Source organism: Psammomys obesus, unplaced genomic scaffold, assembly GCF_907164565.1.
Source record: "Psammomys obesus unplaced genomic scaffold, mPsaObe1.curated_primary_1811, whole genome shotgun sequence".
NCBI classification, from domain to species: domain Eukaryota; kingdom Metazoa; phylum Chordata; class Mammalia; order Rodentia; family Muridae; genus Psammomys; species Psammomys obesus.
The window spans coordinates 3,743,694-3,764,390 of NW_026590699.1; the positions used below are offsets into that span (position 1 = coordinate 3,743,694).

Below are 20,697 nucleotides of genomic sequence, written 5' to 3' on the forward strand. Positions count from 1 at the left end.
AAAAAAAAGTATGAACAAGGCTCATGCCAGAGGAAGAGGGACCCTATTCCCCAGTGTATTCCTAGTTAGGGTTTCTAGTGCTGTGATGAAACATCATAATCAAAGCAACTTGGAGAAGAAAGGGTTGATTTGGCTTATGCTCCCATATCACTGTTCATCACTAAAGGGAGTCAGGACAGGAACCTGGAGGCCATGGAGGGGTGCTGCTTACCGGCTTGCTCCTCACGGCTTGCTCAGCCTGCTTTCTTATAGAACTCTGGATCACCTGCCCAGGGATCGTACCACTAACAATGGGCTGAGCCCTCCCTGATGCATCACTAATTAAGAAAATGACCAACAGCTGGATCTCATGGAGGAATTTTATCAATTGAGGTTTCCTCTCAGATGACTCTAGCTTGTGTCAGGTTGACATAAAACCAGCCAAGACACCTGAGGAATAAACTAGGCATGCACAGCTGGCCTGAGAGGGTGGGTCGGTATATCAGGAACTGGCTTGTTTGATGGCAGCAGTGTCTAATAACTGGAACTTTCTGAAGTCAACCTCTTGCTCTCATATGAACCAGGGACAAGGTCATTTCAAAGGGCTGGCCCTGAGTCCTGATTTTAAACCAGGCTCCCTGGGAGGAGGTCTTCTTATGAAAGGTCAGAGGAAGAGCTGGAGTCCACACATGGAAGGATCAGCAGCAGCAGGATGCTGTCCAAATCTCCACCCAGACAAGGGAAAAAGAATATTAACAATGGTTGTTGACCAACAGTCACTAATTCCCATTCACTCAGAATGTCCTTTCCCAACCACTTGGATCAAGAGATGAACTAATGGTGGTCCCTCAGATGCCCTGCCTCCATTCCATTTCTCTTCAGGGACCTTCTTCCACCTACAGTTATCCAGCTGTCAGAGTTTCCATTTACGGGGTGCCCAAGTCCCTGTCACTTGCATACAGCGTGCATACTCTACCTGGCTGGAAATCTGCCCTGGTAGACTCCCCAGAACACAGGAAAGACTCAGCCCTCAGTGTACCAACCCCTTCTCCATGAATGTGGACACAGAGTCACCTTCAAGTCAAGAACACCTCTAATCATTTTAAGCTCCTCTACAACCAACCTGTCCCGGTGATGAACCAACTCTGTCCTCTCTAGTTGCACACATCTGTTTGGTGCCATCATTATGGTTCATGTACACTTCATGAAACTCAATTTCTGAATCCATTTATGGTTTTTAATTTTCTAAGCCATTAACATTCATGTGCAGACTTGACATATTTGCTGTTAGACACCCTCTTGTCGCTAGGGGAGTGAGCAGAGTATGACCCCACAGCAGCTCTACAGAGTAGGCCTTCTTTGCCTAAACTGGACATGATGTCTTGGTGTTGCCTAACATACGCCTTGTGCTTCACTGTCCGTGGACTTCAGAAGCACCCTCGAGGACTCTAGAAAACAGCTGGTATATGGAGAATAGTCATTAAGTTCCCCCAGCTTACCCAAAGGGCACCTCAATATTCAGTATTCGTTTACCATAAACTGGGGGGTTTCACAGCTACCTACAGAGTGCATATTCTACTCTTACTGATGGCAAAACGTCATTCCCCAAACTGAACGTGACTCTTTTTCTAATCTTACACAATTTCATTCTGCTCAAACCAAAGAGAGTGAATGAAAAAAAAAAAAAAAATGAGTGAATTGGGCTGGTAGTGTGAATTCCCTGTAGACTGCCGGCTTAGCACAGTGCTCTCTTAGCACAGAACTCTCACTTCCATCCCCTGTACCCAAAATGGAGATCGAGGGGTGGGGGGGAAATGGAGGGAGGAAAGATTCTCACAAACACACTAAGACACTATTAGGTCCTTAAGAAGACTAAGGACCTTGCCCTTCCTGTTTGAGCTGGACACCCCTTCCTTCTCTTTCAGTGATACAGCCAGCTGGGCTGTAAAAATATGCTTACGTCCGTCAGCCATGTTCTTGTTCATGGTGCAGCTACAGAGCCATAAGCTCTCGGTCCCCACACACAAGCAGATATACATATGCATAATTAAAAGTAAGATTATTATAATAAATTGCAATTCTGTCTTATGAACCTCAACTACTAAATAAAATGAAATGAGTTTCTAAACTAGAAAATCAGTGCATTCTGCCTAATAGGATAGAGGTGCTGAATGAAAAAAAGGAGTCTGCGCCTGCCAAAGGTGTTCTGGAAGTACGTGAAGCATAAGATGAAATAAACTTAGCTAGCCGAGAAATAAGCCATGTGACCGAAAAAGGAAAATGACTAACCAAGTCCTTGTTGCCACTCCCTACGCAGCAGCAGGATATGCTGAAATTTCAGGACTGCCAATATCATCTAAGAAAAATATGAGGAAATGCTAAAACGACTGTCCTTTGTGATCATTAATTACGCAATAGGATCTAGACTCAGTAGGAGACAAACCTCTGAGAGGGAGTGTTGTGTGACAGCTTCCACAGATGGGAACATTCCATCCTGCAAGGAAATTCCTTAAGAAGGAAGGGGAACAATTCAAAATAGCTCCAGAAAGTCCCTGAAACTGACAAGCTTCACTAGGTCCCTCCCTGGCAGGTAAGGCAATAAAAGCTGAGAGTCTGCTTAAAGTGGAAGGAAGCTGAGCTGCACACAAGTCCCTGGGTGGAGAAAAGCTGCAAAGTTGACTCTTGAGACTGGACCAGTTACCTGGAAAATACAGACACCAGCAGAGATGCCTGGAGGTGGTTGGCACTAACTGAGGCACTGGGACACTTTCAACTTGACTGCACGCTGTGTGGTATGCTCCAGGTCCCCAGCTTTATGTGCCGTCACCCACGCTGGGGTGGGTCTTTGAGTCTTTTCTGCTCCTGTAAGTGACCTCTCATCAATCCCAGTAAAACCCACTGGTTCAGGAGTTGGACTTTGGTGAATCTCAACTTTGGTTTGTTGTGGGTTCCCACATGGGGGCAGAGGCATGTGCGTGGCATCTCCCCAGGAAAAGTTTGTCACACAACAGGTGGTTTCTAGATTGAGTTAAGTGTGGTGGAGAGACCTGCCCTGAACACAAGAGGCACCATTGCTCTGTAGGCGGAGGTCCTAGACTGAGTAGAAACAGAATGAGCTGCGCACCAATAGTCATCTCTGCCTCCATGCTGTGAACCCTATGAGAACAGCGGCCTCAGAGTCCTAGCGCCATGCCTTCTTCTTCGTAATAGATGGTACCCTGAAACTGAGAGCCAACAATGATGCTAGTGGGGTATGGCTTTTATAACAGAGAAATTTGGGGTTCTGTTAGGAAGCCTGCATTCACCCAGGGAACTTTTCAACTTCACCCAAGTCTGCACTCAGCTAGGCTTCCATTCCCCACCCCCCACCCCCACTATTACAGCACTCCATTTACCAAAGAATGGGTTGCTTTGCTTTCCCTTGGAATCTCTGGCTGATTAATCCATATGCTAGAACAGAGCAGAGCCACACACACACACATTTTGCTGTGTTCTACAAAAGTCTTGAAATCCATGGTCTGAGAACCTCACAGAATGCATATTTCTCAGGACTATTGATGAAGGGTCCCTCTCTGCATCTATGTCCCTAGATGGAGCTGCAGGAGGGATCTCTCTGGAAGGCTGTCTCCTACCGCTGGTGCTTTGGATATGATCCATGGTCCACACACCACAGAATCATGAAAGCCACAGAAACCTATTAAGCCAAGATAGGGACATGTCAGTAGATAGGACAATGGTACAGAAATTACAGCATGATGCCTTTTATTTATTTTTTTATTAGCCTAAAGCAAGACAAAAAAAATGTAAGCAAGTGACATGCTCCAAAAGGAGTTTCCAGAGATGTGCCCTGAGGGACCTCCATCACCCTCAGGATGGTAGCAACTTTACCCAGACCCCCACACGCTAGGACCATCTGACCATCACTCCATATGCCCATGATCCTGGACACATCAGCTGCTCTCTCTCAGCTCACTCTCCACTGCCATCTACTCATGGGCTCACACAAGTCTTCCAGCCTGTGTTCATAAATGTTAGCTTTTTCCTTCACACATAAAACTTTAAGTACAAAGTGCAAAAATCAAAAGCCTAATGTGCGAGCACCAATCTTGCCACATGTGATAATCACTCAGAACTAGCAGCCACTCAGCACAGCATACAACATCCTAGGACTTCCAAATGTCTCCCTACCCCCATCTTTCCAGCCTGGGGTGGATGGGATCCCCTTATTCAGATGAGGAGGAAGCTGGGATGAGCTTGGGTTTGGCCTGCTGGGGAGGTGAGATGTCTGGGATCTTTTCCCCGTGTTTGTACACGCTGACAGTGACATCAATCTTCTCCCCTCCATATTTGTTCTTCACATTGATGCTGTACTTGCCCGAGTCCTCAGCAGTCACCCCTTGAATGGTCAGGCTGACATACTTGGACTGTTCTACCTTCACGGAGAAGTGCTCGCTTAGCTCAATGTCCTTGTCGTTCTTAAACCAGACCACTTCGGGGTCAGGGTTTCCAAACACTGTGCAGGTGAGGTTCAAGGTCTTTGGAGGGAAGATGCCGGTGGAGAAAGACAGTTAGAAAAGGAGTGGGAAAGAGGAGGCGGGGTGGGTATGGTCAAGCTACACTGCAAACAGGTACAGAATTCCCCAATAATTAATTTTAAAAAGAAAGGAAAGGCCATCTGCTCTCTGTCATGCTCGCTGGCGCCTGTGGATCACTGATTACATCAAAAACCCTTCATCCACACAGACTCCAAAGGGACCTGGAGTACAGGAGTCCTGTGCGATGGGGGAGGGGGAGAATCAAGGAAAACCTGTGCAAATGGTTCTACTTATTCCAAGTTCTATCCGGGAGCTGCGGGTTAAATTTGGGCAATGGATTAGCCCCATTATCGCGCCGCTGGACTTATTTTGAAGCTTTGTTTGTTTGTTATTCTTACCTATGTGTACTCCTGCATGTCTGTGTATGGGGATGTATGTATAAGCATAGCTGTTTGTGGAAGGCAGAATCCTTCTGCCTTCAGATCTGCTGGAGTTGGAGTTAGCAGAAGCTGTGAGGCACCCAGCATGGGTGTTGGGAGCTGAACCACCACCCTAAAAGAAGCTCTTGCTCTTAAGAGAGGGACCATCCTTTAGCCCCTACACTTCCTTTGCATTTAGACTTAATGTCTGTCTTTGCAGTTTTTCTGGAAAATCCAGAGCATATACTTTCTGTAGCTCCTAACTCAGATACAGCAACTACATGCTTGCCTGGGCTCAGCCCACTTGCAGCCTGTGACTCTTAACCCCACAATCACATCTTCTGTGATGTCACAGTTACTCCCTCTCAGGGTCTCTCTACTTTCACCGGCTGTTAAAGAGGTCTATAAATTTTGCATTTGGGCCTAATAAAGTCCTTTCAAGTACCTATGTCCCCGTGACATTGAGCTAGAATCATGCAGCGGAAGTGCCAAGTAGATATCAATAACACTACTGATGAGAGACAAATTAAAACCTCAATTATAGATTCTAAAATGACCTTGAAAATTGGAGCAGTTTTTTTTTTTTTCATTTCTTTAATATTGAAGAAGTTTTGACTGTTCACAGTTTCACAGCAGATGGGAGCCTCATTCAGAGAAGCCCCTGAACCAGGTGACATCGGACCCTGTGGACACTAAGTCCTTGTAACAAGTCCTTGAGAGACACAACATGCCCCATCTTTGAGAATTGGCAATACTAGCTTTTGCTGTTGTTGCTGCTGCTTCTGCTGCTGCTGGTACTATTATTATGTTGTTGTTGCTGCTGTTGTTATTATTGTGTTGTTGTTTTCCTCGGTGCAGAGAGTGAAGCCCAATGCCTCACACATACTAGCCAAACCTTCTAACACTGAGGTGACCCCAACTTTGATTATTAATCTATCCCACCTCTCCGTTTGCAGAAGTTATCAGTGCAGGACAGAGGGTGGCCGCACAAAGGGAGGTAGCTCTGTTACCTGCAGTCAGTGGGGAACCATTTCTACTCTCAGGCTCCCTATGTCCCACCCTAAGATGAAAGCTGAGTTCTACCCTACATCACCACACTCATCCCAGCCCTGCCCCCAGGTGCCTGCTCTCACCTTGCCTTCCATTATTGTCACCACATCCGGCAAGCCGCCAATCACCTTGCCGCGATCTACAATGGAAAAGAGCTGGGTTGAGGAGGCGCTGTCAGGGAGGCCCTACACAAAGCCTGAGGCTGACAATGGGTGATATCAAGGTGGAATGCACCCAGGAGAGGACACAAACAGAGAGTTATGTTCTCGGTGGGAAATGCTACGAGGAGGGCCACAGACAAGGAACAGCTGACTCTGCGCATGTCTGGGAACAAGTGGCACCGAGGAAATGGAAATGAGAATCGGCTGAGCCAAGGGGGTTATATCAAGGACTACAAGCAGAAAGAGCTGCATCTCATACGGGAAACGGTCCTGCCATCTGGGGAACAGGATCTTTCAAGGGTGGGTGCAGGCAAGAAGGAGGAGGAGGGGAAAGAGTAAGACACGGGCTGAAGGAGCAGAGGCCGAAAGATCAGGGCGCAGTCATACTGGGGAAGAAGCATTTGCTGCTACTGATCCACTAAACCAACCATGTGGAGTGTGCTTGTCCCCTGCCCAATCCCATCATCACCCAACAAGTACTCACTCTTCTCTGCAAATGCGGCCGCCCTGGAGGGAGAGGAGAGAGAGAGAGAGAGAGAGAGAGAGAGAGAGAGAGAGAGAGATGCCACTGAGAAAATACACCATGCACATGAGAAGTTTGCTAGCAGTGAGAGCCAATAAAGAAGGAAAGTCTAATGATTCGTAATTACACAGACATTCCCCCCATTGGTTCCAGAGCTGAACCCCAAGGATACCAAAATCTATGGATGTGTAACTCCCTAAGACGAAAAGGTGCTGTATATACAATGTATACTCACCCTCTTGAGTCTAGTAACTCAACTCTAGCAACTTACAATTCCTGATGCAGTTAATACTATGTAAGAGTTCCTAACGTGTTGTTTAGGATGACTGAAAACGTGGCTGTAGGGATGTGCTGCCTTTGAGATGGTTTTTAATCCTGGTTGGATCTGAGGGTGCAGAACTTTTACCCGTTCAGAGGGATTGTGCTCTGATCATTTGGAGCTGGGAAGGATGCTAAAACCAAAAGGAAGGTTAGCGTGCAAACTCTCAGGCTGGGGAGATGTATTGTTTTGTGCCAAATTCACGAGACTGCATGAAAGACTTTCGGGTACTTGTGCGTATGTACTTGTGTGTGCAGGTGTGAATAGACAGGTGCGGATTCGTGTACACGTGGAGGCCAAACATTGATATCAAATGCTTTCCTCAGTTGCTTTCCACTATGTTAACTGTGAGACAGGATCTTTCTCCCTCCCCCTGCTCCCCTTTTTCTGATGATTTGGCTAGACTGGCTGGTCAGAAACCCTGGGGTGCCCCTGTCTTTGCCTACCCAGTGCTTGGGTTATAGGTGTGCCCTGCTGTACCCAGCTCCTTTAAAAAACAAAACAAAACATGGGTTCTAAGGACCCACTTGGCTGACTATGCCATCTCTTAGACCCTGGGCATTTTGTTAAATTGTCAATTTCTGATTTATCATACTAGTCACATAGCCACTCAAAAAAAAAAAAAAAAAAAAAAAAAAGGCATCCTGAATAATTTAGTAAGAGCCAAGGACTGTCCTCGGCTTTCATATTATAAAACTCAGACACTCAACTGGAAATCTGAAGCATTCTTTAACAGTTGTTCTGGATGACATGTCACCTGGAGTATGATGATTTGTGAATCCATCATTTTAATCATTTAAAGTAATCCAGGAGTTCTGATGACCCCAGGAAGCCGATACACAATGCACTTCTAGTGTGGAAAAAAAAACGGTTTTCCTGCTACATATTGAATTTCTTAAATTGCTATTTTCATCCCAGGAACAGAGGCATTCCCGGAATCACTAAGGCATTTATGGATGATCCTGTAAGTGGCCAGTATAAACCTGCCAGCCCCCGCCCCTCCTGTCCCCATCAGACACAGAAATAGCAAGTTGCGGGTCTTACTTGAGCTGCTGGAACTCGGCAAAGGCTTCATCAAAAGCTGCAAGGAAACATTCCATATGTCACTCATGTTCCCTCATGTCTAACCCTCATCCGCTCAGATGTTCTACCAGATCACTGACAGGATGAAAACTGACAAGCAATCGAACTAATAAACTGATTTCTCTCTAGCAGTTTCCTCTGGGTGAAAGTCCTGACATTGACATCGGGTGGACTATTTCATGCACCCTTTTCTTTCCAGTAGCCGTGTGGACTGTTCACAAGAGTGTGAGGGGCTACAAGAGAATTTCCCGTACCTTGTCCAGAGAGGTCCAGTGAGCGTTGGTGGTTGTCTTTGCCATCGAAAATCTCAAAAGTGTATTTCCCCTTGTCCTTCTCTGTGGGCTCACAGATCTGCAGCCATGCCATCTCCTCACTCCCTCCAATCCGCATGTGCTCGCTGGATGAGATCTTAGCCTCTCTAGGAAGCAACACGGGCATGCTCAGTTCAGCCTTCGACCTTATGCTCACACCTGGGAGGGTATACTGGCATGTTGGAGTGAGAAGGGGCCACTTGCTTACATCTGGTTGGGAAGAGTCTACTCAGTTGCTCATGCCAATGACACAGTAGGCTTTGGGGGAGGGTTTCTGGCTATTAAGTATATAAATAACCTGGGCCTGAAACCTTCTAAAGCCAAATGATTACAACTCAAAGGACTTCAGAATATTTGACTTAGTGTGGCAGATCCTAAGAATGTTAAGTGTGAAACTTATGGCCTGATTCAGCAATTCTGTCTTTAGTTGCATGTTCAGAAGCTGAAAGTGGAGATGTGGACTCTTGGATGCTCACATTTCTAGCTACAGCATTCACAACGGAAAATGTGGACAGCCACGTAGGCCCTGACAAGTGAGTGGATAATTAAGGTGCAGTTTATCTATATGGTGGAATACTCCTGTTACTTTAAGAAGAGGGGAACTGTGTTGTCTTCTTCTGTGACCTGGTAATGCTGCTTCTCCCTTAGGGGGAGGTAATTAAAGAGCAGTCCAATCAGTTCATGTCAGAGACAGTCCCTGTTCCTATTACAATGGAACCCACTTGGATACTGAACTGCCATGAGCTATGCAGCCACTCCTGATGAGACCTAATTGGCTAGGATCAGAAGGAAGGAAAAGAAGTCCTCCCCTAGCAGTGGACTTGGGGAGGGGCATGCATGCAGAGGGTGGAGGAAGGGAGGGATTGGGACGGGAGGAGGAAGAGAACCACGGGGGGATACAAAGTGAATAAAGTGTAATTAATAAAGAAAAAAAAAGGAGAGGGGAACTGACACATGCTACAACATGAATGAGTTCTGAGGATCTTAGGCTATGTTTAAAAAGCCAGTCACACGAGGACGAGCATGTTTCTACAAGCTGAGGTCACCAATGCTGCCACACTCAGGAGCAGAGAGTAGAATGAAGAAGTGTACAGTGAAGGCCACATTTCATTTACAAGACAGGTGCTGGAGAGATGGCTCAGAGGTTAAGAGCACTGTCTGCTCTTCCAGAGGTCCCTAGTTCAATTCCCAGCAACCACAGGGTGGCTCACAACCATCTATAATGAGATCTGGTGCCCTCTTCTGGCGTTCAGGTGTACATGCAGGCAGAACAATGTATACATAATAAATAAATCTTAAAAGAGAGAGAGAGAGAGAGAAAAAAAACCATTTGACAAGACAGAGGCTCTGCAGATGGGTAGCAGAGGTGGTGAGCTGTAGCATGCTGCACTGCACCCTTACGATAAATGAAATAATACAGGTTATGTTATATGCGTGCTACACCACCTTCTAAGATGTAAGGAGGACTAAGGCCCGATACTGTCCTCCGAGTCAGCAGAGTGACCACACTCACCCACTGTCAAGTCGCCCTGCTTGGTGTGGACACACGTCCACATTATGTACGTAGTCCGTGTGTATATATCATTTTCCAGTTACTGTAATTTAGAGGGCTGCTTGTGGGGGGAGTGCAGAGAACTGAGCTATAGTAATAACTCTATTACCCGTGCTGGCCACCGTAGTTCAGGGAGAAGAAGGAATTCCCAGGACCTCTTCACTGTGAAATAGCTCTGAGAGGTAACACCCAATGTGGGGACACAGAGCATGTCAATCCAGGATAGAGTGCTGACTAGTATAGTGAGAGCAGAGCATCAGGGACGTAGGCAGGTGGGGAGTGAGGAGACCAAGAAGGCCTCATAGAAGATCCAGCCAGGCAGGGAGACAAGTATATAACCTTAAGGCCCTGTGCATGCCTCGCAGACCACAGACCACCCCGGCAGGAGGACACATAGAGACTTGGTGCCCTTTGGAAGGCAGAATCCAGAGGTCAGAGCTATAGGGAAGGCTCACAGCTTTTTACCCAGAATGCTTTGTTCACATCCTTGTGGGTTTGTCCTAGTTGACTGGCTCTTTACAAATACTAGACCTCCAGTGAGCTCAGAGGAAAATCTCTGCTACTAAAGCAATGGAAGGGTCACCTCAACACTCACAACTCACCCATTCTCACCCAAAAGGAATAACAAGTCCTTATATAAACTTTCTGGTTCTACAGAAAAGAAAATTCATTCACCAAAAATATTCTGTGCAGTCTTCCTGCCACCCTCCATGAACTGACTATCCAAGTCAGGATTGAGCAGTGCCTCAAAGCTTACATAGACTATATAACCACACAGTGGAAAGTTAGAAAAGGGCTGCTGATGCTTCCAAAGCCAGAAGAACTTGAGGCAGAGGGTTCAGTGTGAACAGACACATTGATAACCCCCCTCCTTTGTTGTCCCCAAATACCTCAGCCAGCCATTGTAGTGACTGTGTGTTGTTTGAGGCTTGTGACTTACTCCCTAGTTGTCAGAGGGAGACAGCATCCACCACAACTGGGGATCTGCAATCTGCTTCATGTGCTGTCCTCCACATCAGCAGAGTGACCACATCTGGCCACCATCTCTAAATATGCAATAACTCCTTTACCCTGTTCAATCTTGATCTACCACATGTTACCCATGCCAGCCTTAAATCTGGAGATGTCATTTTCCCTGTCTCTATAACTCAAAGACACTGTCAGCATAGGGTGCTCTGTCACAGGTCACAGCTGCTGGCAGCCCTCCCCAGAGCGGGAGAGAATCCACCCATCACCTCCCCTCCTCATTGGAGGCCTTCATCTCAACACCTTTCCCACCCTGTCTAAAGACACTAAAGGTGAGATGCAGAAGACAGAAGGCATCTCGTTCTTGCAGGTAGTTGGAGCCCACTGAGATTTAGGGGAGCTATTAGACCAATGTGACCAGTGCAGGAGAGGTCTCCCAAGCTGAGGGAACACATATACCCTGAGGTCAAAGCATGCTAGCTTTGTTTTTCCTGTAATGACAGCAAGAAATTCCTTCAGTGGTTGGGATTCCTTTAAGTCTGGAGTGGTCAGTCCTCTGATAGTTTAGCTTTGCCACATCTGCACAATACATTAATTTCACCCTCCAGCAAGAAAACTAGGTCCTTTTTCTGAAGAACACTTTTTGCCACATTTCTTATGCTTGCTTCTCATTCATGTGGGATAGATTTCCAGCCTTTTGTTTAAAGTGGCATTTTCTGCATTCCTTGATATATGACTTGGCATTTTTCAAAAAGGCAAATAACAAATGTCTGTGCCTACTTCTACATTCTGCAAAATTCTCATTGGGATCTACGGACTGAATGTCACCCCCTGAAGCAGGCTTCCCTGCACCCTCTGCTGTTAGTTTAACTACTGGGCTTGTGTGGGTCCTTGTCTTCTTACTCATGTCTAGTGCGAAAGCAACTAGTTGGAAGGTTGGAGCTTGGACCCTACACGCTGGCCCCCTTGCTGCTCTTCTCACTACCAGGGAGGATGCATTTTGAGCATTGTCCCCATCAGTAAGCACCAGTCCTAAGGAAGCTGTTGATACCTTCTGACATTTCCTTTCTTTCTCCTTTGCCCAGACCCTCTCCCACTGCCCCATAGCCCACCCAGCCAAAGCTTGGCACATTACTGAGAACAGGGTCGTGGCCTGCAGGTTGCTGAAAGCACCACCAGTGCCAGGCTGCTGCAGACACCTGCTCTCATACTCACTTGTGATACCAGCTGACTTTCATCTCCTCTGTGAAATACTTCATGAAGCACTGAAGTCTGATGCCCTCCGGGGTGCAGAGAATCTTCAGTGGTGAGGCAGAGATGCCTGCGGATGGCAAGATGCTATCTCAGACCTCAGAGAAGTGAAACAGGACCATGGCCTGCTGGGAAGTTCCATCCATTCACACCATCAGCACATCCCTCCTCAGGCTGGTGCTCATTCCTGTGAGCTCATTCACAGAGGCCCCAACCTCGTGCCTATGTCATATGCTTTCATTAAACACACGTTTGCCCTGCCACAGTACTTTGAAAAGCCCTTTGTTTAAGACCAAAGAAACAAAAAAAGGTCTTCAAAAATAATCTGTACCTGGGCCTTAGCAGTTTGCCTTGCACAGAAAAATCAAAATCGTCTTGGTGACAATGGCTGTGAAAACTTCTATATTAATCGACCCAAATCTGAAGAGCTACCAAAAGCCCACAAAGGCTGAAAACCCACAGAGGAGGGAGTGGTGAGAGTGGTCCAGAATCCCTCCATCCTTGAGACATGTGTACCTCACTCTCCTCTACCTGAAATGTCACAGAGACACCGGGGCTCTAATCACACAGAGACTTCTGTGCTTGCTCTCTGTCCCCACCTAAATCTCCGTGAAAGAGTCCCATGTCTCCTTTGTGTGATAGAGTGAGCTGGGGGTTCAGAAGCATCCTTTCAGGGCAGTCTGTTGCATTCATCCAACGTCTACAGGTGACCAGCTGTGATCAGCAGGTGGCCCTCCAGCCCGTTATGAGATAGGTAATGAAAGCATCTCCACAGAGTGTAAGAGCAAAGCTGCTTTTCAAAGGGCTCGGCTCGCCTCACAAGCAGCATGCATACCCACAGGTTAGCACTTGACTCCCTGAAAGCCAAGTAAAACTCATTTTGAAATGTAGCCCAGTCCTTTCACCAAACAAAAGCAAGAGGGCTGCCTCACGAGGCCATTTGCAAAAGCATTACAGAGAAGCATAGGGTGGTTTTCATGGGATTCCCAGGAAAGCACAGGACTCTAATTGGGGTGAAGAGGCTGTGGCTATGTGTTCTGGTGAGTTCCCAGTCATATGCTTTCATCAAACACACTCTTGCCCTGCTGGAGTGCTCTGAAAAGCCCTTTGCTTAAGACCAAAGAAACAAAGTTTTTCAAAAAATAACCCACACCTGGCTGTTAGCAGTCTGGCAATCACTTGCCTAGGTGTGCATGCTTTGATCACGTGATCAGAAAATGTAATTTGGGTGTTACATTTATACAGCTGATGTGTCTAACCCTTTGACCTTATAACACAATGTTGTCATCTATGAAATTCACACTGGATTGCCTCACAGTGGAGTTACAGAAAAGAAAATTCCAAAATGTCTCATGCCTCGCAAGTATATGGTGATGATTTTGTGTTTGGCCCCATGCATAAATATCCTTGACTTTTTGAAGTCACCAGTGGCCAACTGGTCACAGGTTGGGTATACTTGCAAATCTAGAGAGTCTAGAGTAATCAAATTACCAGTTGCTGACATGTAAGCTGTTGTTTGTTAATTTGTAAGCAGTATTTTTGCTTTCCGGTTTCTATAGAAAGGCAAGTGGCTCAGTGCACATCCTATGAGGTCAGGGTATTAAATATCCACAAAGGCTATGGAGTGTTTGAAGAAAGACTAATGGCAACTTTGGACAAAAAAAAAAAAAAAGCCCATGTTGAGCAAAGGCAAATTGGCAGTGGCACCTGGAGGGCAAGGCCAACAGGGGCTTCTGAAGCTCAACCTAGGCTCCAGTACTCACACTGCAAAGCTCTGAAGGTACATCATGGAGTGGGCAGGTAACAGTCATTCTCCAGATACCCACCCAAGTCCAGGCATGGGACACATCCTGGCCTTCAATGCCTGTGAGAGGTGAGTGTCCACCCCAGGAAACAGAGATGCTTCAGCCAAGCAGACTTTAACACTCAGGGGCTTTTACTCACCACACACACGACTCATTGCCAAGATCATGTCCTCGTATACTGGAATGGAGAATGGAAATGTATCATCATGGGGTGTGACTTTAACAAAAAGCAGCATTTTCCATGTCTAATTAAATTGACACAAGAAACTGTGATACTCATTTGAAAACTTAAACATTAAAATGGTAATATCTGCCCATAAAAGGCTTATATGTGCCATAAATCCTTCTAACCTATTTGCTTTTTAAACACGGGACAAGAACATTTTGTTCAACATCAATCCAACTGTACATTGAATTGAATAACTTCCTAAGAATTTCCATCATCATAACTGCATTCGTAAAGGAATCAAACCTGTCTTCTGACGAGAGAGGAAAATGACATTTCATCTAAGCCCAAAGTGATAGTGTGTATTCCCTAATGATCTTATAATGCAGACAAAGTATAATCTGTTTTTCTTACATGATATCACTAGAGAGGCAAAATGCATACAGCTCAGAGTGTGTGAGAGTGTACTTGTACAGCACCTGCCATTCTATGGACAGAATGGAGCTCTGTCAGCTCAGAGTGTGCATGAAAATATGTCCTCCATACCCATTGTCATATGGACAGAATGGGGTCCTGCTCAGCTGATAAGCACCTAGCTAAGGGTACTCATGAGCGCTCCTCCACAGTACCCCTTTTTCCATGGACAAAATGGACTTTACTGTAAGACAAAAAGGGCACCAATTTACCTTTGCCAGCTATTTCCAGGATAGATACATCTTGACCTCTATCATCTTTCAAGGTTGCCTTGTATTCACCATGGTCCTTCTTAGACAACTATGAATAAAACACATTCTATGTTTACGTGGAATCAATATCATGATATGAGATAGTGTAATAGGACATTTTCCTTGCAAAGTATGCGAAATGGGTGTGCAAATATGAAGACATGACTAAGTTTACAAGTGATGAACAGTGCCATCTTGTTTCTCCAGCTGCATTGTACCTTTGGTATAAGCAGCTCACAGACCCCCTTCTCCAGGTCTGGCGGTGTCTCGGTTTCATAAAGAACATCATCCTTGAGCCATTTGAAAACTGTTTCCCTCTTGGTGTTTGCAACCTGCAAAACAGAAATCCAAGTGAATCACCATCGCGTCTCAGGTAGAAAAAAATTCTTCAGGGTGAATCAACCCCAGACCTAAAGAAAACACCAACTTTTACCCTCAACAGACTCAGCACGGGGCTCATGGAAACTGTCACTTCTAATAACAGCAAACAGCTGCCACCGAGAGAACCCATGAAGTCAGTAGGTGTGAAAATCTCTTGTGTAATAGGAGGCATCACTAATAAGGCCTAAGCAAAGCACTTTGATTCATAAATGTTCTTTGGATCTGCGGATCCAAGGATCTACGGGTTACTGAGAGAGTACTCTTTGAAAGTTTGGTCTTCATGTGCCTAGACATGGGGAGGAATGACAAACAGAAGGAGAGCCTCCTTGTGTGGGAATTCCTTGCCGTGAGCCTCTGGCTTTGGAAGCTAAGCTTTGCAGGGTTCTGGAGGAGCGTAGCCACATTCGCAAGCACATTGCTGATAATGCTGCCTCAAGAGAACATGCTGCTTTTTGTGACAAATGTTAGAGGTGGGGTGGGTATTGGATTCCAGGGGGCTGAGGACTCTGTATCCCCATCATAAGTAATGCCAGCAATGGAATGTTACAAATGCTATTGTCATGGGATTGCCCCTATGGACCAGCAATGCCATGTATTTGGAATTTCCACAGCAGCTATATGTGACATTTTCACCAGTGACACCAGGGAATAATCACATATGCGTATTATGAGTATTTTTCCTGCTTTAGTCCCTAGAGTCGAAAGCCACTCACAGTGTGTAAGGGATAGATGGAGGCCATGTCCCAGCCACCCTGGAAACAGGTCCCCCAGCACAGAACATGAGTGAATATGCATCCCAGGGTGGTAACTTCCTGGTCTTTCTGGGTCTCCCTGCAGTGTCAGCCTCTGCCATTCTTTCCTGGGCTCATTCTGCTCATTAAGGCGGAAGCTGCAACTCGTGTGTGTGTGTGTGTGTGTGTGTGTGTGTGTGTGTGTGTGTGTATACGCGCGCGTGCACTTGTGTCTGTAGTCAGCCTTTCCGATGCCCATCAGTCTATTCTCTAAACAGCTTTGATCCACGTGTACGTGGATATAGGGGTCTAATCAATCCTAAACCTAGAACACCCACATCATGGCCCACAGCTGCTCATTAACCAGCCTCCCTGCGGGGGACAAGAAGGAGAGAGGCCTGTGGTCTCTCACCTTACAGACAAGCCGGACTTCACACTCTTCTGTAACATCCCAGTGCAAATACTCAGCAAAGTGGGGGCCTGTGAGGAAGGAGTTGGGGCGTTAAAGTAAGAATTTACATGTATAGATAAATTCAGCTAATCCAGATATGCATTCACATATGGACATGCATTAGAACGTATTTCTATGCTATATTTTGATATATAAACATAGTTGGCTGGGGGGGAACCTACTGTGCCTTGTGAAGCTAAGACTTCTCATAGTCTTGAAGCTGACCTGCCTTAGAGCTGACTGTCCCTGAGCCTCCTGTTCCTAGTGGGAGCACATAGTCCTCACCCTTGCTGGGACTTGGGGTCTATTGCTCTTCAGATATATACAATGCCTAGCTTATCACATTCTCTTTCCTGGGCCATATATCTGACTGAACACTGAGCAAGCAGCATGGTGATAAGATCTTTAAAGTAAGAGATGTAGTAGAGATGAGTTGAAGACAAAGCAACTTTGTAAACCCTTGTCATTTCCGATCAGAGACATATTCTTCAAAAGCATCAATCATTTCTACTTAAATCAACATGGAGTAAGCCATGTCCTAATAACACTATTTTCTCATTCAACACAAAAATATAAAGCAGGTTTGAGATTTATATAGTGATTGTCTCATATTAATCTATTTTATATGGCTAGAATTCAATTGGTGCCTTGTATGAAAGCCTGTGGAGGGGCTTAGTAGGAGGGTATGTGAGAGGTACTGGAGGAAGGAAAGGGAGGCAGAAAATGATGTGGTTCTATTTCAATTCAAAATGTACTTTTTGTTAAAAACCTATGTGAAAAGCAAGATCAAATAGAGAGTGGTCTGGACATTGTGGTGGGGAGGAGGGTCAGTCAAAGGTGTTCATATGACTTGCCAGAGGGCTCCACTGGGAGAAGCAGGCAGAAAATTTGGCTAACCAGGGCTTCTACAGCTTCTCTGTGAGGTTATTAACATGGGACAGGCAGAGAATCATGGGAAGAAAGGTGTTTGGGAAGGATTATCAACCTTCAAGGCACAGGGACTACTGAGCAATTGGTACAGAGACTGGTTAAACAGACCCTCATCAGGGGGTGACAATCCTTAGTAACAGACAATATGAACATCAGGGGATATCCAGGGTCAGCTAAGATTAGAAGCAAGAAAGAATGAAGGCAAGATAACCCTAGAGAACTAAAGACACAGGCATCTCCTAATTTTCACAGCTAAAATGATGTCATGATGTTTGATCATTCTAAGTTTCTAGGGTCGGCTATGAGATTACAAAGTCAAATCTTTACTTTGTCCTGCTGTGTGAGTGAGCCACCACTTACCTTGTTTCCGTAGGAATTCCTTCCTTTGAAATTCAGCCTCTTCTAAGACAGCCTTGAATGCTAGTCAAGAAAACAAAAAGAGAGATTAAATACATCTGCCTCTGTCCAGTCAAAAAATTTTCTTTCAATTATGTTCTGTGGGCACATGAGAATGTTCATTGTAGCATACCATCCCCAATAAGCACCAGTGAAGATTGATTCTTGGCTTTTCCATCTTGAATCTGCACAGTGTAGGTCCCTTCATTTTCAATAGTGAACCGATCCATGACCATCTCAATCATGCCTGTCGATCTGTCACATTTAATTCTGTGTGTCTGGAACCCATAAAAGATCCAAAGAATGACATGATGAAACTGTTTCTCCACATTGTAGTTACACCACATGGTGGTTGGAATGAGAAAGGACCCCAACAGTCACGTATATTTGAATGCTTAGTTACCAGAGATGGAAACTGTTTGGGAAGGATTAGGAGGTGTGGCCTTGTTGAAGGAAGTGTTTCAAAAGCCCACAGCAAATTTGTTCTCTCTCTCTCTTCTTCTTCCTCCTTCCCTCTCTCCCTCTCCTTCTTTCCTCTCTTCTCCTTCTCCCCCTCCCTTCCTATCCCTCTCCCTCTCCCAATCTCTCTCCCTCTCCCAATCCCTTTCCCTCTATTCCCCTACCTTTCCCTTTCCTGCTTTCTGCCTGTTGCCTGTGGTTCAGGATGTAAAGCTCTCCGCTATTGCTCCAGTGCCATGCTTGTCTATTTTCTACCTTGATGATTATGGACTAACACTAAAATTGTAAACAAGCCCCCACCAAACTAAATGCTTTTTTTTTGAGCCAAGTGTAATGGTGTATGCCTATAATCCCAGCACTCAAGGAGGCAGAGGCAGGCAGATCTCTATGAGTTCGAGGCCAGCCTGGTCTACAAAGTAAGTCCAGGACAGCAAAGGCTACATGGAGAAAAACCTGTCTCCAAAAAATAAACAAACAAAGAAACAAACAAAACAAACAAACAAAAAAAATAACCAAAATGCTTTCTTTTATAAGAGTTGCCTTGGTTGTGGTGTCTCTTCACAGCAACAAAAGACTAACTAAGACATACCAGATATTACATCTGACAAAACTCAGAAAGGAAGGTTATCGACTATGCCTCTAGGTGAACCAAGGACCAAAAATAAACCACTGTGCACTGGGAAGGGAAAATGGACAGACAATTTTCCAGTGGGTAACTATGAACTTCAGCCTCTATAACTGTAAACAGCCTCCATGTTGTACTTGGCTAAAAGCTGTCCTACCCTGTCCCGGCTTTGATCCTCAATAAACATATAAAATATTAACTCAGGAAGAGATCCAAATATTCTTTAAAATATGTCAGCCATATGTTCTGTACTTGTATAACATCACTGAGTATTTTCAAAGGGGGTTAGAAGAGGAGACGAGTATATCAATGTGCTCGAGAAAGGCCAAAATGAAGGGGCACAAATCCACAGAGTAGTTTTGAGGTAGAGCCTTCTGGAACAGGTTAATGATATGAAATAAGAGAAAGCACTGTGCCATCATCCTGAAATGAGTCACCACCATCTCAGAGTATAAGAACAAGAACCCAGTGAGTGGCCCCTGCCCTGGTCCTTGCATATCTGTCTAGTTTCAAATGATGACATTTGAACATCAAAAGCAACTTTCAAGTTGCTCAACAAATGGTCAGTGTATGTGATAGCGCCAACAGTTTACTGTCAGTTCCCAGAGCTGTAGGAACCCGCTCTAACTAGTTAAGAGATCTCAGGTATGAGACTCACAAACCAGAAGCTTAAAGGCACAGTAGGCTCCTCAGCTTCCTCTGCTCCTACACTGCAGTGTTTGAAAAAGCTTCAGAAAATAATTAGGCGTCTTGATGCAGCAAGATGAAGTTCTATGATTTTACAAGCCCCATAAATACAGGGTTTTATGTGACTTTCACAAAACAGCATCAGTCTTCAAATGTGAAAGTCACCTGTGGGCTGCTAATTAAAGAAGTGAAATGGCGCACTCCTGCTCCAAAAGATTAGCTCTGGAGCAGAATGTCGCTATCTGTGGCAGGAAAGAAATGTTAATCAAAAGATGTTCAGCAAATAATGTGCAATTACTCCATATTCCACTTCTTTTCCTAGCGTGATCTCTGCTCAGAAAAAATTTCTCCAATTACCTTGATCAGGCAGTGCTGTCCCACACACAGTATGCATCCACTTGGCTTTTTGCACCCCACAAAATCTACCTACACTACGCTTTTTCTAAAAGCATGTCATGGCTCCATTGGGATCCATTCCATAGTGGATCATATGATCTTAAACACCACATGACTCTGACGTTCCAAGATTTCTCTTTGATAATCTTCATTTAGCCCTGTTTTACCAATACCATCAGACATAAAGACCAGGATGAGAGTAAGTAGTAAAGCTCAGAATCAGAGGGTGGACTGCCCATAAACATGGCTGGGCTACCATTCCAGCCCCACCTGGCACATGTGCAGTGAACAAGTGAATGGGAAGTTTAGGACCAGGTGGCTAAGTACCAAGGACTCTACGCTGGGTATTTAGGGAAAAAAAGAAGATACACCAAAAAATGACTCACCTAACCCCACCCCTGAATAAAAGAAAACCCATAAAAAATAGGTTGTCCTATGACTGGGTTACCCAGTATGCTATAATTAGACAAGGGGAAATATATCTAAATATAGATAATGACTTCTCAAATGTTCCACAGCCAAAACTGAGACGGTAGTAATTTTAAGATTCTTTTTATGCAATCAAAAAGATAGAAGGATGAACAGAGTGTGGTGACATGTCTTTAATCCCAGCAGAGGCAGAGGCTGGCTGATTGTGCAAATTCAAGGCCAGCCTGGTCTCCAAAGCTAGTCCAGGACAGCCAAGATTACACAGAGAAACCCTGTCTTGAAAAACTAACAACAAAAACAAGAAAGATAGGAAGAAGGCTCATTCGCATACTAGTTTGCCTCACAAGCATGAAGAGCTGAGTTTGGA

General features: G+C 45.3%; 1 protein-coding gene across 1 annotated transcript in view; it reads right to left on the reverse strand.

Annotated features, from left to right (window-relative positions):
* Nucleotides 1–3,783: 3,783 nt before the first annotated feature.
* Nucleotides 3,784–20,697, reverse strand: part of Myom2 (myomesin 2) — a 64,202-nt gene continuing 47,288 nt past the window's right edge. The window contains exons 26-37 of the mRNA XM_055608465.1: nucleotides 17,868–18,012; nucleotides 17,699–17,758; nucleotides 16,370–16,437; nucleotides 15,064–15,177; nucleotides 14,807–14,894; nucleotides 14,094–14,132; nucleotides 12,114–12,219; nucleotides 8,324–8,487; nucleotides 8,031–8,067; nucleotides 6,629–6,651; nucleotides 6,067–6,122; nucleotides 3,784–4,514 (exon numbers count right to left, since the gene is read on the reverse strand). Coding sequence (XP_055464440.1) covers nucleotides 4,203–4,514; nucleotides 6,067–6,122; nucleotides 6,629–6,651; nucleotides 8,031–8,067; nucleotides 8,324–8,487; nucleotides 12,114–12,219; nucleotides 14,094–14,132; nucleotides 14,807–14,894; nucleotides 15,064–15,177; nucleotides 16,370–16,437; nucleotides 17,699–17,758; nucleotides 17,868–18,012 — 1,212 coding nt within the window. The 3' untranslated portion in view covers nucleotides 3,784–4,202. The remainder of the gene's footprint in view (nucleotides 4,515–6,066; nucleotides 6,123–6,628; nucleotides 6,652–8,030; nucleotides 8,068–8,323; nucleotides 8,488–12,113; nucleotides 12,220–14,093; nucleotides 14,133–14,806; nucleotides 14,895–15,063; nucleotides 15,178–16,369; nucleotides 16,438–17,698; nucleotides 17,759–17,867; nucleotides 18,013–20,697) is intronic.